This window comes from Hesperophylax consimilis, chromosome 4 (genome assembly GCF_061612785.1).
Source record: "Hesperophylax consimilis isolate HC1 chromosome 4, BYU_Hcon_1.0, whole genome shotgun sequence".
Taxonomy (NCBI): Eukaryota; Metazoa; Arthropoda; class Insecta; order Trichoptera; family Limnephilidae; genus Hesperophylax; species Hesperophylax consimilis.
In genome coordinates, this window is record NC_142839.1 from 5177696 (window position 1) to 5196066 (window position 18371).

General features: G+C 36.8%; 1 protein-coding gene across 2 annotated transcripts; it reads left to right on the forward strand.

The window, feature by feature from the left end:
• Positions 1-24: 24 nt before the first annotated feature.
• Positions 25-17704, forward strand: kat80 (katanin p80). Of its 2 annotated transcripts, XM_089631155.1 has the most exons (15): positions 25-166; positions 1131-1261; positions 3400-3733; positions 4496-4694; positions 5221-5371; positions 6055-6226; positions 8312-8440; positions 9878-9946; positions 11048-11174; positions 12760-13065; positions 13410-13554; positions 14215-14337; positions 14699-14811; positions 15521-15595; positions 16168-17704. In XM_089631155.1, the coding sequence occupies exons 1-15, from the start codon at positions 133-135 to the stop codon at positions 16415-16417; spliced, it is 2358 nt and encodes a 785-aa protein (XP_089487281.1). In that variant the 5' UTR covers positions 25-132; the 3' UTR covers positions 16418-17704. The 2 variants fall into 2 exon arrangements, with proteins under 2 accessions (XP_089487281.1, XP_089487282.1); XM_089631156.1 differs by lacking the exon at positions 9878-9946.
• The last annotated feature ends 667 nt before the right edge of the window (positions 17705-18371 follow it).

Sequence of the window (18371 nt, forward strand, 5' to 3'; positions counted from 1 at the left end):
CGATCTCGTTGACAGAAAGTTGCCTTTGACCAGTTTTGACATTTCGTGGAACTTATTAAATAACGTGATTAATTCGTATTATTATTTAAGATTACCAATAAAGTGTATTCTTCAACGAAGTTCTAATGCGTAATGGGGTCGTCGGTAAAAAGAACATGGAAACTCCGTGAGTGTTATTTGTTATACATTTTTTACCAACTGCAATAACAGGCCTTATATCGTAACAAACCATATAAAATTACTTGGCCTTCAAGTTGCGAACTTCTTTTCATTGTTAATATATGTATCATGTCGAATTACTTGGTCCAGTAGAATTCTGTCAGTAATATCCTTTGTTATATTTCACAAATAACCAAGAATAGTGTCACCTGCATCATGCATTTTTGGCTAAGGCCATAAAAAGAGAATGATTCAAAATAATGAAACAGTTATTTTATTGGCATTTGGGTTATCTTCTTCTTCAGATCCTTTGTATCACATTGTAACCAGCATTTTAAAACATTATTAATCACTCCTTAATTTTTTTGTTTTTTGGATAGTAGACGAATGTTGTGGATAGGAGACGAATGAAAGAGGTGTGAGGTCACAGCGTTTATTGAGTCAGTGTAGTAGCGAGAGATGACTCCGTACATGCTCACGCATTTAGTTGATATAGTCGACGGTGGTTGTAGTCAGTGGCGACCCCCGGGGCGAGCGCTCGAAGTGGGTACTCACTTGTAGCTGCTAATTATTGACTGACTAACTGACTAGGTGCTTCGACGTAGCCGCTTATATAGGCGCAAATGTATTTGAGAACAAACCAGCAAATCACGAGTAGGTAGATGCGCCGTACCTTCGATGTTTCACTGGTAGTTCTAATGCGATGCGGGTTGCATGTATCAACTTTCCCGAATCTTCTAATAGCTATCGCAGTACAGTTTAAACAAAATCTTTGTTCAGAAGCTAATACGTTTATAATAAAACTAATGGTACTAAAGTTCCCACCTGTAGATGAATTTTTCTGATTTTACTCAAAAGTACAATTTTCATCATAAGTTGTTATTGCATCCAGCTCCTCAACAAGGATTTTACGCAAACGTAGGGCATTCAGTGCATCTAGATGTTATTATTATTTGTATATTTGTTTGCAGAGGAGTTCACAGCTCACACGGCGAATGTGAACTGCCTGGCCATGGGACACAAGTCCAACCAAGTCCTGGCCACCGGGGGAGATGATAAAAAAGTAAACCTGTGGGCTATCGGAAGACAGGGCTGCCTCTTGGTAAGAATATCATTATTTAAATTAAATTCAATTTTAACTTTGCTATAAACCCTAAGATTCGTAGTAAAGACCTTTTCATAAAGTATAACTTGTGTTTTAATAAGGGGGTAAGTAGATTAACCGCTGTAAGTATTGAACTCAGTCCGATATCTGCTAGCTGAGTTTCCTACCCACCGGGCTATCGACCACCTCAAATCTTCCACTTATTCTGGTATCTGGCATTTTGCTATCCTGCAAAAAGACATTAGTTGAGATACCACTATAAATAATATCTAGGATATTGCAGGTAAAAGGTTTTGGGCGGAAGAATCAACTCTATAAAATTAGATTGAATTATGTTCTCTTGAATATGTATACATGGAAACATTAGCATTTCAATAAACCTATCACTACCACACAAACCTGTCATTACCATACAAACCTGTCACTACCACACAAACCTGTCACTACCACACAAACCTGTCATTACCACACAAACCTGTCACTACCATACAAACCTGTCACTACCACACAAACCTGTCACTACCATTCAAACCTGTCACTACCACACAAACCTGTCCCTACCATACAAACCTGTCACTACCACACAAACCTGTCACTACCATACAAACCTGTCACTACCACACAAACCTGTCACTACCACACAAAACCTGTCACTACCACACAAACCTCGCACTACCACACAAAACCTGTCGCTACCACACAAACCTGTCACTACCACACAAACCTGTCACTACCACACAAAACCTGTCACTACCACACAAACCTGTCACTACCACACAAACCTGTCACTACCACACAAAACCTGTCACTACCACACAAACCTGTCACTACCACACAAACCTGTCACTACCACACAAAACCTGTCACTACCACACAAACCTGTCACTACCACACAAACCTGTCACTACCATACAAACCTGTCACTACCACACAAAACCTGTCACTACCACACAAACCTGTCACTACCACACAAACCTGTCACTACCACACAAAACCTGTCACTACCACACAAACCTGTCACTACCACACAAACCTGTCACTACCACACAAACCTGTCACTACCACACAAAACCTGTCACTACCACACAAACCAAAAATGTGCAAAACTGAGACAAATTTAATTTTAACACATATCCAAAAAAAACGTTGATTTGGGGGAATCGTTGAATGTGATATGACAAAAAGTCTATTAAATATCCCTGTGCACGGGGCCAAACGGTGTTTGACCTGAGGCAAAATGTAACCTTGGTAAGTTTTTTCGCTACTCACAGTAAAGACATGTAATTCGCCTTACTAGTATTGCTTCCGAAAATCTGCGGAAGTAGCAGATTTATTGTACAAATGATTTTACTGAAGCAAAATGGGGACAGTGGTCATTGTGCCCCCCACCGTTTTGTCTCAGCATTCGAAAATATTTTTAAAAAGAATTTAAAAAAAACCCATCGACTAATGACAATGTACAAGAACGTCTGAAACATACAAGATGTGATTATTTATGCTGAAATCTAAAATGAATTATTTCACTTTGACGTGGTGAATGAATCTAGATTGAATCACTTAAAATTGCTTTTACCATCGGATGCCCAGTATTGAAAATAACTTATTGGTAACCATCCTATTTAGTTATACGTAATCAATTTAATCTTTCCTTGATTGTTCTCTTTCATCTTGTGAAACCATTATCAAACCCTCACAATAAGGAAGCTACTAAACTTCCTTTTGTGATAGTGAAAATAATCTTTAAGTTTATTTACATGAACTTTCCTCTATAGATAGATATGAAAGAAAATACATTTAATGTAAATTTAATAAGGTACGGCCGGTACATTAAATGCTTGGTGGTTAACTAAGCGTCAATAAAAAGTGTAATTTTAAAGAGACTTGATAGTGGAGAGAGTGCTACAAGGTTAGCGAAGGAATATAATATAGGTAAATTTACAGTATACATTTTGAAAAGTAAAAATAATAAAATTTTAGTGTCTACGTTGAAAGGTCCCGGAAAACGTCATCTCTCAAATGTTCCAAAATTTCAGCTGTTTCTTAAAGATTCCAGTAATCTGAAAATTTGTTAAACTGAACAGGCTAGGTTAATATTTATTTGAATTATAGGGACTATATTGTATATAATATTTCAGAGTCTCAGTGGTCACGCGTCTCCGGTAGAATGCGTCTGCTTCGGCCACGCCGAAGATATGGTCTGTGCGGGCTCGCAGTCGGGGGCGCTCAAGATCTGGGATCTGGAGGCGGCCAAGCTAATGCGCTCGCTGCAGGGGCACAAGGGGGCCATCAAGTGCATGGACTTTCACCCTTACGGGGGTTACCTCACCACGGGGTCGTGTGACACTAGTATCAGACTGTGGGACACACGGCAACGGGGCTGCATCTGCACCTACGCCAGTCACAAGATGTCCGTCAACAGTCTACAGTTTAGTCCCGATGGACAGTGGATCGCTTCTGGTGGTGATGATGGTTGGTTATAGATATTATTTACAGTTTTTTATTTTGTTTTTGAGTATTGCAAACTATGTCAGTAGACGGAATATTTATAGAAGACCGATTTGAATTGATTTGAATGTTTTGAGACCAGGCTGTGTATGTCTGGTGTCAAAACTTTGTTAAAGCCATTTCAAACTTTGATTCTGAATGGTTGTCTCTTACGGTTTTATCTTCCACTCTGAAATTGCAATTGTCAATATAAAATTTGTGTTAGTTTATCACAGGCGGGTTTGGGTACTGCTGCCCCGGGAACCATTTATTGGATAACCAACACCCTAGACACGGGTCACCCCAAGTGGTTTGCTGCGTTTGGTGACTTAGCAGTGGTGCCGGGATTCGTGGGGTGAGGTTTGTCTAGGACATGGCAGCAAACGTCTTTGCCATCCTGCTGCGCGGTGGGCTGGATCGGGAGAGACTGGTTGAGGGAGACCTTTTGACCTCTCCAGATGAATTTTTTCGACCCACTGCTTTCCACCGCAGTGAGAGGGATGGATTCACCCTCAGATTCCTAGCCACCCCTCATACCTTTCTCCTTCCCAGAAATTTCTCTCCATTCTTTCCCTAAAATGACCCTCCTCACACCATCCCCACAGATGACATAGGCCTCCTGTGTTGAGCTAACGTAAAAAAAAAAAAAAGATTATTTAGCCGTTGCGCCCTGGTGATGAGTAGGTAGTGCCTAAAAGGTTGTACGACCCCCAAAGTTTTAGTAATAATAATAATGTATATTTCAAGGCACTCTGAAGGTGTGGGACGTGCGTAACGGGAGGGTGCTGAAGGAATTCACTGAACACACGGGATCCGTGACGTGTGTCAAGTTTCACCCGCATGAATTCCTGCTGGCCAGCTGTGGAGACGATAGGGTGGTCAACTTTTGGGACATGGAGAAGTTCCAGTTGGTTTCTAGCACTGAAAAACATGCATCGCCAATTAGGTACGTTTAAGAAAGTTCATTTTAATGTTATATAGTTAGTTATAAATGCATGGACTCGTAAATGGTGGAATAAAATGCTCAGAATTCCAATATATCCTTTCTGGAAGAGCTAGGCATCCAAAACAGGCTATCAAATGTCTGCCTACAGCATATCCTACGATACTTTGTTGCTCATAAAACTAAGAACTCAATCCTGAAGAAACTTATGGTCACTGACAAAGTGGAAGCAGGAGAAGCAGAGGAAAATCACCAATGCACTGACGTGAGTATCACGGACGTCCCGTACATCCATGTCCACGTAGTGCAGGACCGTGAGGAGTGGAGTAGTCTAGTCCATCAGGGAAATTGTAGTGGGATCACAATTCTCGACAATGAGGAAAAGCCTTAAATAAAAAGAGTTGCATGTTGTAAATCCAGAATCCTTCGTGATACCCATCCTTACCACTATACAAACTGATAGTAGCCATGTACCCCTATAATCCTCAATCATGCCAGCATGCCTGAATTCCTTATTCTTATGTTTTAGGTTATTATCATTTTCTGAGGATGGCCTCTGTCTGCTGGGGGGTGGTGGGGAAGGGCTGCATGTGCTGGGCTGGGAGCCCACCAGGCAGCTGGACAATGTGCCCGCCTCCTGGGGACAGATCTACGACATGACAGTGGCACATAATAAACTTGTGAGTTTATATTTGACAATCCCTTTATGAATACATATATTTTCGGCGTCCATCTTGTATGCAAGAAGAATTCAAATATTTTTTGCTATATTTTAACTGTTCTGATTACCAATTCAAACTACACATTTTGTAGAATTCCATTTTAATTTTAGTTTTTTTTTATATTTGACATTATTTAATAATAAAAAAAATGTTTATTACTGTTTCGCCTTCCAAAGGCAATACCAAACTGTCTTGAAACCACTTAGAGAAGATCTATTTTTATTATTTCTAAATGGGAGCTTGTATTTTGATAATGCCTTATAATTTGATGTCTTCGGATGTCGAAACAGCTATCAAGCGTAATAATAATTACACAGTAAAACTTGTGCATAAATAAACAGTTTTGTAAATTAAAATTATACATAAGTGCTTAATACATATGGCATGTGAAATAATGAACTCTCAAATATTCCAGTAGAGTAGAAGAATAACTTAATTATTATTCTAGTGAAACATATTACCAACTAACTTAATTGTTATTCCAGTGATATTACCAACTAACTTAATTATTATTCCAGTGATATTACCAACTAACTTAATTATTATTCCAGTGATATTACCAACTACCTTAATTATTATTCCAGTGATATTACCAACTAACTTAAATGACCGATTTTTTAACATAATTATTTTTTTACCAGATTGTGGGCTGGTTCCACTCCACAAATGTAGTGTTAAACGTGGTGGAGCTAGGCAAGGTGCATCCCTTTGGGGGCCCGCCACCCCCTGGGCCCCCGGTGGAGGCCGTCTCTCCCTTCCAAAAAAACTCCTCCGTTAGAAAAAGCTTCTCAAAAGAAAGACCGGCCAAACAAGGTTAGTTAAAAATATTCTTAACAAATACTGTACTATTTTTACTTACCATGAAAACTGTTTTAATTTTGTAAATTAAAAAAAAATTTCTAATTCGCTAATTCGCCTCCCCAAAAACCGTGAAAGTATCCAATGAGAGAAAGCAGCGGATTACAGTGCGTACAAACAATTTATATTATGCCAAAAATAAAACAGATATTTCATAAAAATAGTTTATCGATCTTTCGTGAAATTTCTAATTTTTTGGTTTAGCACATTCGCTACCAGGAGCTTTTGTTACCATTAAAATTACATATGATTAGTCCGCTCATGGGAGTGATTGGCACTGAACCGGTTAAAGTTAAGGTGTCCTGTTTATGCTTGCGAGAAGACTCCATTCCGACAAAAAACCTGATACATAGAATGAAACAAACAGAAACATATGTGATAGTTGTTAGAATACACGGAGGACTAACCAAAATGTCCTAAAACAACAATAATGAACCGTGTTGACGGGTATAGCAAATGAATGTGTAAGAACAGATCCGGAATTGTGCAGGCACAATTGGAGCAGTCTGCTCCGGGCGCCGACTTGCCAAGGAGCACGGCGCTGATAATACATAACATCTAATGCAGCGCCATTGGTGTTTTTACCAGCGTCAGGTGCTGTTTTGCTCAGGACCGGCCCTGTGTAAGGGTAAGACAACCCAAACGTCAGGGTACAAAGCTTTGCGCTCAAGGCTAGCCATGCGACGAACTACTGAATTTGAGATACGAAAACTGGCAAATTGTAGAGCTTTAATTTGTGCTTTCAACTAGTAAAAATAACAGCGAAACTAGTGGCAGAATACTGAGAGAGTATTGTATTTAACCTTTTGAACGCGTTAATTTGCTCCGTTTTATCTATACCCGAACGCGGTACATATTTTCAAATACCTATGCACGCAATTAAATGTCAAATTATAGCATTCTTGCATGATTTATTGGACTATATAGACAGAACAGATTATTCTCCACAATATGAAAACAAATCCTCGTGTGTCAACACTCTTAGATGTTTATAAAAACAAAAACATAAAATTTCATACAAAGACGTACCGTATCTTTTAAATGTGGTCCCGCCATTCACTTGGCGTGTGTGTACTTAGGCCACTGCGTTGATAGACACAAGTGGGACACCATGATTACTTATCATTTTTAGTTATGAATAGTTGTGAATAACATACTAGTACTAACGCCATCCGTTGACAAAAATGTAAACTAAAGGACTAAAAGGAGCGAAGAGGCGCACTTCATTATCAATCTTTTTACATACAATTTTACAATACAATTTTATTTTTGAGAAATTCTTGTAGATGTCAGCATCGTGATAGTTCTACGAATGTCCAAGTGAGCAAGAAATACATTTATGACGAAAGAGCGCTGGAATATCGGCCGTCAAAGTTTCCGTATCAACTGTTGATACAGCGGCGTGTGAGTATCGACTTTTTGCCGTAACAACAGTTGATATGGCCGCGTGCAAAGAGTTAAATGGAAATAAATTGATTAATTTGTATTGAATTTTTCGGAGAACTTACTTTTGTGGGATATTTATATCCGGTAACTGACGTTTTGATCATAAGCAAAAAGATGGTATGCAAAGGATCGTATGTAAAAGGTCTTAATTATCGTAAATTACCATTTTATCGTAAACTGTACATTATCTCTATAAATAAATAAATTATTGCACGTAAATTATATCAAATCTTTTTACTTTAACATGACACTATTATTTGCTTATAATCATTTGCTTACTATTTATCTACGATCATTTTGCTTACAATCATTTTGCTTAAGATCATTTGAGAGTTACTATCATTTGATTACGATCATTTTGTATATGATCATTTTATTTACAATCATTTTACCTAAAACTATTTATATGTATAACTCAGGCAGGAAAACAAAGGAAATGGAATACTTTTAAGCAGGTTTCAATGTGGTTTATTTCACTCGCTGAAAGTTAATACAGTAATTTTTAATTTACATAAATTTGCTTTGAGTACTCTAGAAGCTAGTATGTAGATATTCTGTCATATTAGTTAAATGTGTTTGGTTTATATTTTTCAGTGGTACATAGAAAATCGTTACTGGACGAGAGAACTGTGGAGGAGTCTGCTTCAGGTACAGAAGAAGAGGAACAAGCCGTCATACAAAACCTCACAGATTACACTGAAATATTCAGGCCCAATCGAGCTTGTAAGTAGCCACACATAAAACAGACAAACCTTTTTTTAATTACTACATATAATTTTTTTTATTTATTTATAGCTAATGCCCTTTATTTTCATTTGTCTGCATCTTCATTCAATCATTCATACCTTAAGTCATTGCTATTTTCATTTGTGTATATTATTTTTATTGCATTATGTAGGAGGTGCTTATTTATCCCATTCATTCAATTCTTTCTTCTCATTTTGATTGAGCACATAAGATTTCATTGATTCTGTCTATTGTTTGTTCAGTGTTCTAAATGTGTGTTTTTTTTTTAGTACTTGTTTGCAAAAGAGTACATAAATATTACCTTTAACTTATGCTTTTGGTAAATAGATGTTGTTTGTCTTTTGTGAATCTTTTTACTACAGCTAAATAAGCAGTTTAATGCAGAAGTTGTTAACAGTGTATTAACACGGTTGTTTCCGATCTTCAGTAATCTATCAATTGCAGAACGTAGCAGAATGCCCCTTTATCAATAGATTTAAAAAAAATATATAATTAAACTAAACATTTTATAATTTTCTTTACATAAACTAAGTACAGGATTTTCCAATAAGAGGTGTTATTTTGAATAGCCCGCTATTTCGGTAGATGTTACTTTTGAAGCTGTCATTTTTTGACATTTGACAAGTAGAAACTACGCCATTAATAAAAATGGAACGATACACGCTTCAACAACGCATTGAAATTATTAAAATTCAGTTGAGTGAATCAAATGCAAATCATCTTGAGTGATGAGGCCCATTTCCACCTTGGTGGCTTCGTTAACAAGCAAAATTGTCGCATCTGGAGCTCGGAAAACCCAAGAGTTATTGTTGAAAAGCCTCTCTATCCTCAACGTGTGACTGTTTGGTGCGGTTTATGGTCCGGCGGAGTCATTGGACCTTACTTTTTCGAAAATGAGGCTAGAGCAACAGTTACGGTGAATGGATTGCGCTATCGAGAGATGATTAATGATTTTTTATGGCCGGAATTGGATGGTATTGATCTGGACAACGTTTACTTTCAACAAGACGGCGCTACGTGCCACACAAGCAACAAAACCATTGATCTTTTACGATTGAATATCAAAATAACACCTCTTATTGGAAAACCCTGTACTATTTTGTTTTACATATTTTTCTGAAATGCATAATAATTCAATCCGGAAAACAAATGCAACTTGACCGACTTCTCAAACTTTGTTGACACTTGGTCAAACATGAATATTGGTTAGCCGCGGTTAACAATCAAATGGGTAGTCTTACTTAGGCAAGTTACACTAGGCCATATTGGAAACAACGAGTTGTACATTTGGACTTGGTTCAGGCCAAATTAAGGCTACGCGATTGCTATGTTTGGTTGGAAACAGTGGCCGCAATTGTTCAGAAATTTAGACAGAATCCATGTTGTAAAGGTGAATTGTTGGTGTGTTGACAGTAAACCGCACGCCTCCGCCCAGTACCAGCTTTTTAGGTCCCCCCGAGAGTCCTCCGCCTCTCAGCTCAGGTTAGCACCCTTCTACAACACTTCTCTGCCTTTGATCTTGACTAATTTTCTTTATTACTATGCCATGTCTTAATACATACTTACTTTCGCCAAAATGATCAATCAGCGCCATTTTGTTTTTTTTTACTTCCGAAAGGTCACTGTTAAATGCCGATTCTATTTTGTTTCAGCTTATGAACAACTGTTGCCATGTTGTTATGCTTGTCAGATGATCACTATATTATAAAAAGGTCCCTGTTAAATGCCGATTCTATTTTGTTTCAGCTTATGAACAACTGTTGCCATGTTGTTATGCTGGTCAGATGATCACTATTTTATAGAAAGCTGAAACAGAGCTAGAATCGGCATTTAACAAGAACCTTTAAGTTTTAAAAAAACAAAATGGGTCTGATTGGCTATTTGATGACAATGCTACATTTGAATTTCTGTAAAACGTATTTACCTATATTGTAATTACTTTCGTTAATTAGTCTTTATACATGGTACTTTTTTTTACTTTGGGACATGGCATAAACTGGAAATCAGTGTATTGAATAACAAAACTATTTGAGATTTGCTTTAATTTTTCTCCTTCCGCAATAAAATATTCTTCTACATAATTGTGTAAATAATAAAGCTTTATTATAAACTAATACATCTCTAAATATTGCTTGACTTATAATATACATATAATATTTCTATTGAACTTTCCTGTGTATTGTTGTATGTTTATAAATGTTTATTTTAATTGTTGTAATGGTGTTGGTTTTAAATAAGATTACATTTAAGATGGAGTTCCGAGCACAGTGGCAGTAGCGTCAAGAAAGGCTGCAACAGTATCGCCGCGACAGAGCGACAGTGTCATGCACTATAGAAATGTATATATACGCTGAGCGTCAGTAACGCTGTGTTCGAATACGCTCCCTTTCATTTCTATAGTGCATCATATTGTCGCTCTGTTGTGGTGATACTGATGCATCGTCACTGCTCGGAACTCCTCCTTTAGTATTTTCACTATGCTTCGGTGAATTTATTATGTATGTTTGTTTTATATTCACCATTATACAAACAAGAATCTCTTTACTACAAAATTTGATAATGTATTGTTGTGTATACTTGCAGATAATGCACCATCGTCCCTGTCCAGTGAGATGGGGGGCCTCTCCCTCACAGGGCTGGACCCCCCTTCCCCGATCTTCCACTCCGCCCCCAACTCTCTCAACAATGACACCCAACAATATTCACATAGGTAACAAACACATACTAAAGTTTTTAAACTTTTTACTAAAAACTTGACCTGATTTAACTCGACCATTGTTACATTTCGGTTCCGGTTCACGATGGTGGTCTTTTTGGATACCACCTTTTTATCCCGCCAGATTTTGCATGATCATGGTTTTCCTACAAGCTGTCAAATCTCAATGATCAATATTACGCTACATACCAGCCTGAAGGAAGAAAGAAAAAAATAAATGTCATTGAGATGGTACATTGGTGACATTTCTTTGGAAAAATTCTATAATTCTTATTTGAAATTAAAAAAAACAAGTAAAATATCTATGGTTTATAATTAAGTAAGTAGGTATTTATGTAAGTACCTAATTTCAAATCTTATAATTTCAGAGGAATTTATGGTTTTGATTTATTAAATAAGAGAAAATTAGAAACATACTTTTTGGATGCGTGGTCTACTATTCACTGAACTACTAGTGCAATATTTCAATAATGTGTACTTTAATAGTTACTGAAAATCATATTTGTCTATACCTACCCACTTAAATAATGCTAGATGATAAAATTCTTCAAAGCTTTGCTAAGGTGCCTCCAGGCAACCTTATCTTGCACTACATTAGTAGTGATTCGATTTATCGTAAAACTGGTGTCTCCTCGCACAGCTTTTCATATATCTGATCATGTGTCCCAGATTATGGCCATGCATCTGACAGCTCCGTTGTAACCTCTCATTCTGCTACATGCTTCTTTTACCAGCAAGATGGAGAGGTTTTAACAAAGTTATCAGCGGTATGCCTTTAAGAAAAGGGGGTGAAAATAATAATTAAGCTTTGAACCCATTCATTTATTTACAATTATTTTGAACCTGAAATCATTGACACAACATAATGTAACCTACTTCTTTTCAATAACACAAAGATATTAACCTTTCCGTCAGCGTTGTAATCATGTGACTACGTACAATAATAATTTGACACACTTATATGTACCTGCTTAATTATAAACCATATATTTTATATAAAATTTTCAGTATTTTGATAAGGAATAGGGTGTTACCATTAGTATTTTTTATTCTCGAAAAAAATTATGATAATGTAGGTATTTTTATGTTGACGAATAAATTTTCTATAAATTAAAAAAAAAAACCATTTTCAATTTGCCGCCAAAATGAAATGTTCATTTTCATTTGTGAATTTGACGGCGTTGACGACACGCCGGGCAACGTTGGTGACAGCCGTTTTACCAGGCAGTGACGATTTCGTAATGTTGTAGCCAGCTGGAACCGTTTTGAAATGTGGTGTTTTTTTAAAATCAATAATTGTGAATAAAAATATTAAAATTTCACATTTTTAGTACAATGATCAGAATCAGAAAATAAACTCTAAATCTTCCACACATTTTTAATAGTATTCATAGTTTGTGAAAATACCCCATTGTACAATATGTCCAAAGAAAAGTATCAATCTCAATGACAATATCCTTTTTTCAAACATTCTTCAGGCTAATGGTTACATAGTATTGAAAAAGTGAAAATTGTTTGTTAGTTCCTTGTTTAAACTGTATATAAACATAGTTTTTTATGTCTCCATTTGTTTCAACAGATCGTATGAAAGTGTACACGCTCCACCAATTGAGGATAACAATTTTGAGGTGAGACAGACAATCTATGACACCCCCCCGATGGTCAATATCTCCCGATCATTGCGGCGCCAGCACTCGGACGGTGAGAACAAGAAGAGCATCAGCAGCGCCTCCTCGGGGCCCTCAGGGCCTAGCAGCCTCCGGCCCAGCACCAGTGAGATGTCTCTGGGCAGGATGCCCGCCCCGCCACCCAGGTCGTTATCCTTCACAAGACCCGCCAGAACTAGCCACGACAACTCAAGGGAATATTCCAGCAATAGTAGAAGGTGTGTTATGTGTATACTTATATTGTATTATCGGGGGTTTAGGAACAAAGGGGCCTATCTACAAAAACATTGTTTTGAGATAAACGAAAAAAATGATTGGAATGCTCATATTCCTAGCTGTGTGCCCAACTGTATCTCTTAAACAGCTGTATGTACGAGATAGGGCTTCGTGTCGCTAATAAATATGATTATGGCATGACCGAAACCAAGTTAGCTTAACTCAAAACATCGGTTTTGGTAGTTAGGCCCCTGTGATGAAGCCCCCGCTATGTAGTTTGATACATATTATGTAAGATGTATAGTTTCTCTGTCCATCTGACCCGGGAAAATTTTTGATTTTGCAGCAATATAAAGAGCCCCCCAGTAGAAATATATGTGAGCCAGCCTCCAGTACCCTCCGCCCCTCCAGTGGAGAGGTCCCCCTCACCGGAATTCATCCCCACCAGCACCGACCGCTCCATGGGCCTGGATCTCGAGGAGTTCTTACCTGTGAGTCCCTTTGAAATGGAACATTGAATTAATATTTAGAAAAGAACACGCGAATAACACCCCTAACCTAACCTAAACTAACTTATCACACTTCCGGCGGGAAGAGTTGTTCTACCTTTGTCGCCGGTCTTACTTGTATGGCGGGAAAGGCATTACTGTCTGATAATTTTATATCAATGTCTTTGTAAGGTTCCCAACTATATGTATATGTATTTAAAAATGTGAACCAAGTCTTCCCCATCTTCAACTTTTTGTCTTTTGTGTGGAAGAATATTTTATCAAAAGGAAACTATAACTAGTATTTGTGTTAATCTAAACTATTCTTTTATCTTATTCTGTTTTGTCACTGTTCTGTTCTATCCGGTTACCGTGTTCCGTTCCTCACAGGAGGCCCCAATGCTTCCCTCAGGGCGTATGTCCCATTTGGGTGAACTGTGTGTAGGCGTTAATTCGTATTATTATTCTTTTTTCTTTATTAGGTAGTTTATTTGTTATATATTCTTGCTTAAACAGTGTATATTCTTGCTAAACAGTGCTTAGGAAAGGAGTGCTCGTTAATATAAATATGTTTGAGATATTATTATTTCATGGTGTGATTATTATCATCATATTATAATATAGACATTGTCACATTATATTATGTACGCCTAACTTTTACAGAAAACAAGGCCTGGATTTGGACCGACCCGTGGTGAATTGTCAGAACAAGAAGTGCTTAGTGTAATCATGCGAGGACATGAACCTATGATGGCCGTTTTGGCAACGAGACAGCGTTCATTACAGGTAATGCACAGATACTTCACTAATTGTTTAGCAATATTAATGAGTTTATAAACCTTTAGTGACTATTAACAAATATTGTTAGTTGTAATGTTCTTCTTTGTGAGAGAGCAAGGGTTTGTCTTCAGATGTAAATAATTATACACGTAAATCCAATTAAAAAACTAATTTATTTAATAAAATGATACCACTGCGACTGATCTATTCTGTAGTTAGAAAGCTTCTGGCCGCTGCCGGTTGACTGAGCGGCCGTCCTCCTAGTGTTCAGAGGCACCTGGTAGTATTCGGCTACCTCCGTAAAGCGACCTAGCGCCATCTATCGTAATGCACCAACACTACAATGTTAATTGTTTGTATTTTGCAGGTTTTCCACTCTATGTGGATGAGCAAGAATTTGAAGGTTGCACTGGAATCCACTGTAGCAGCTGGAGATCTTTCAGTTATTTTAGATATTCTCAATGTCATGGTTCTGCGACCGTAAGTACATAATTCTCTTTTTTCTTATAAAATAATAACACTTTCTTCACAACAAAATACTGTTTCTTTATTTAGATTAAAAACTCTCATAATCAGGAACAATTGTGTAAGACGGCCTGGATGCTAACGTCCTCTCTATTATGCTCTCAAAATCTCTTGGATTCTCAAAAACCTCAAGGTTCCCCGTACCTCAGTACCCACCATGGAGGGGCGATTCTATATACTACAGGCATCTAGCGTTGTAGCGATGAGTCGTTCATGAGAGAATTGCACAGTTGAGTTAGCTCTTTTTGATGAGCCGTATTGGTAAGACTCCCGTTAAACCGTACCATGGCTATAAGATTAATAAGATAAGTCTATAACCTGTCTTGTCTATGTCTTGTAGCTCGAACTATCACAGTTATTTTTCAGGGTGCCACATTTTTTTTTAAATGGCAACGTTTTCCATAATATTTGCTCTTTTTGTGCCCCTTTTGTCCATGGTGTCTTTAGTATTATCCTCTAAAACCATCCAGATATTGTTCATTGAACTTACTTTCAATGTCCAGGCTCGTTCACATAGTACATTTCTATAGTTTCTATCAAACTTTTCATGTTCTAATACATATTTTGTATGGAATGGGAGTGTGGAGCACTTTTACTAACTAATATCTCTTGAAAACCGATGGAGTAAACAAATCAAATAAATACATAATGTTTTTCCTTACAGGTCTATTTGGACGTTGGATATTTGCTCAATTCTCCTTCCGCAGATTCACAACCTTCTACAAAGCAAATATGAATCGTAAGTTATTTTATCAAAAATCAACCCGTAAAGAACAAAGTTTTTTTTAGGTTTTGGCTTAGGATTCAACCTTCCTTCTCAGGGACCTAAGTCAACCACGCTACCGACCTTGCCAGATGCGGATCGTTTAGGACTGACATTTTTTTAATAAAATAACTACTGGAATTTCGTCCAATTTCAGAGAAATGCACATATGTTCATTGTGTGTCTACGTGTTTGACATCAAAAGTTGATAAAATGCATTGTCATCGACAACAAGTCTATTTACCGAGTTTAAGCTCGATCAGATGTTGGGAAGTGGGTCGAGTTTGGGCTTCCAAAGTTTGCATTCATTCATTAAAAACAAAAGTGAAATTAAAATAGATGTATTTAAAAATATCTCGTGAATGCTTATTTATATTTAACTTTATCAATCACATTTGAAAACCTCCTTGTAACCTCCTCCCTATTTCTCATAAATGATTGTTGTAACAACGGATCTATCAATGAATAAAACTGGCCACTCTAGAATTATTATAATATTACTGAAGCAAGGTTTACAATGTGTATTAATGTTTTTGAATATTTGACAGTTACATGACATCAGGGTGTGCAGCTCTTCGGTTGATTCTCCGCAACTTTGCCTCCGTGATTGCCAGCAATGTGCGCAGTGGAGGCGCAGGAGTGGACATCCCCCGCGAGGAGAGGATCGCTCGCTGCAGGCGGTGCCGGGAGCACCTCATCTCCATTAAAAGCACCCTTCAGAACCGGAGACCCCACCACCCCCGACTCTCTGCTACATTTGCAGATCTACAGGGGCTCATAGAACAGAATATAGTTTAATTTTATTAATCATTGCTCAAATACGGTGGCGTGGCGATACACTTCCGGGTCCAGGGTCTGACTGGTAATCCGGTCCTAACCTATTCTTGAACCGGCCCTCTTATTAGCGTAAGTAGAGTTAAACTGGGTGTAATAAATAAGTACATTTTTTAACTATTCTGACCTTGTGCGCCGCATATATTTACGCATCCTTTATAGTAAGGGGGGAAGTGTTTAAGTCAATGTCATCCTATTTTAAATTAATACTTTTTTACCTTTTATAAAGACGATTTTAATGTACAGCATTAGATGATATATTATTATGTTCATATTAACAAAAATAATCTCAAAATAATATTTGTTTTTCACGAAAAAAAACCTGACAGACCCAAAAAAATTATTTAATAAAGCATTTAACCTAAAGACCCGGGGCCCAGGCAGTCACTACACCACTACTATCTATTACTAAAACTATTGGTTGTATAAATATATTCACTTATTATTAACCAATATTTTCAACCTAAATTATCACAATCTAATAAAAAAAATTGTCATATTGACAGGTTATGATGGCAGAATCATTATTTAGACGTAGGTACCCTAAGTAAAGTTTTATTGTCTTCTTCATTTTATCATGAATTTTCTGGGAACAGAAGGCCCTTCATCCACAGGTATACACTATTATCCGATGCTTGACGATTCAAGTATCTTGGCTTCTACCGTCATAAATCTGTGCAGAGGTTTGTACACAGGCACAGGTTGCCAACATTTATTATATTTGTTGGTGACGCCAGTCTCCCGCAACCAGCCATTTGAAGTCGTTACCACTGATGTCGTCGAGACTTTGACATTGGCAAAGAGCCATTAATAAATACTTAATAAAATAGTGGTCTCATTGTCACTTGTGTCAGGCATCTTGTAACAATGCTTGTGCTTTAAATCAATGCTAGGAACACTTGTGAGTGAGGTTATGAAATTGACATTTCGAGAGGTGTTGGTGAAGCGGTTTCTACACGATTTCTGTAGCGTATGCGCGTACTGTGCGTGACAAGTTGTTTGCATTGTGAATACACAACAATATTATCGGATACTTGCATATTCCTGTGAAAGAAGGGTCTTATACATATGTTATTTATTTATTATAAGTATTGCACATTGTTTTGTCCTGAGACATTATCAGAACCAAAAGGTCGCATATTCCTAAAATTTGAATTTCAAAAGAAATTTACTCTTCAGTATAATGTATGAGTTTCTTTTTTACGATTTGTCAGTAAAGAAATCATAGATGGACAATTGGTCTTTTTTAAATTTTCAGGACCATTTTATGACAAAAATTTATTTAAATTGTTTACGTAGTTTTGTCATTAAAATAAATTATTATGACAAAACTACGAAGAAAAAACTTCTATGTTTGCTCTAGTAAAATACATTATGTAGAATATTCCATATTGGGTCTGTTAATTTCATCCAACTAAATTAATTTGAATAATATAAAATTGTAAAACCTCAATAATTACTCTTTAGATAGCTGGAACTGTTTTTATACATGTATTTGAAATTTATTAAGTTATTGTTATAATATGTTTCCAACTTTGTGCATTTTGTGATTAAATCAGAATACAATCCATCTTTGTAGGTATAAAAAAGAAAATAATTAATTAAAAATAACCTGCAAATTGGGCTAAAAAGGCTGAAGAATTATTGTTACATAGTTCAATTTTTTTTTAACATTTCTAATCATTGAAAAAGTTTGAGTATATTTGTAGTAAATAATGATAATTTTTTACAGTTGACCATGTCTTGGTATAAAACTGGTTGAATTTCGCCTCACGCTTATAAGCAAAAAAATTATAAATAGAACTTGGTTTCAACATAACAACTACAAGAAACAACTATTTACGTTGGCGGAGTTGGTAAATAGTTGTCTCCATTAGATATGTAAGTTGAAATCAAGTGTTGTTTTTTAAAGATTCTG

What these genes read in the sequence shown, in the direction of transcription:
- kat80 (XM_089631155.1), top strand. Translation starts at nt 133, where the DNA reads ATGGGGTCGTCGGTAAAAAGAACATGGAAACTCC. An exon ending in TATTCCAGCAATAGTAGAAG is followed by an intron (nt 13,066 to 13,409) that starts GTGTGTTATGTG and finishes TTGATTTTGCAG; the next exon opens with CAATATAAAGAGCCCCCCAG. An exon ending in CTACAAAGCAAATATGAATC is followed by an intron (nt 15,596 to 16,167) that starts GTAAGTTATTTT and finishes AATATTTGACAG; the next exon opens with TTACATGACATCAGGGTGTG.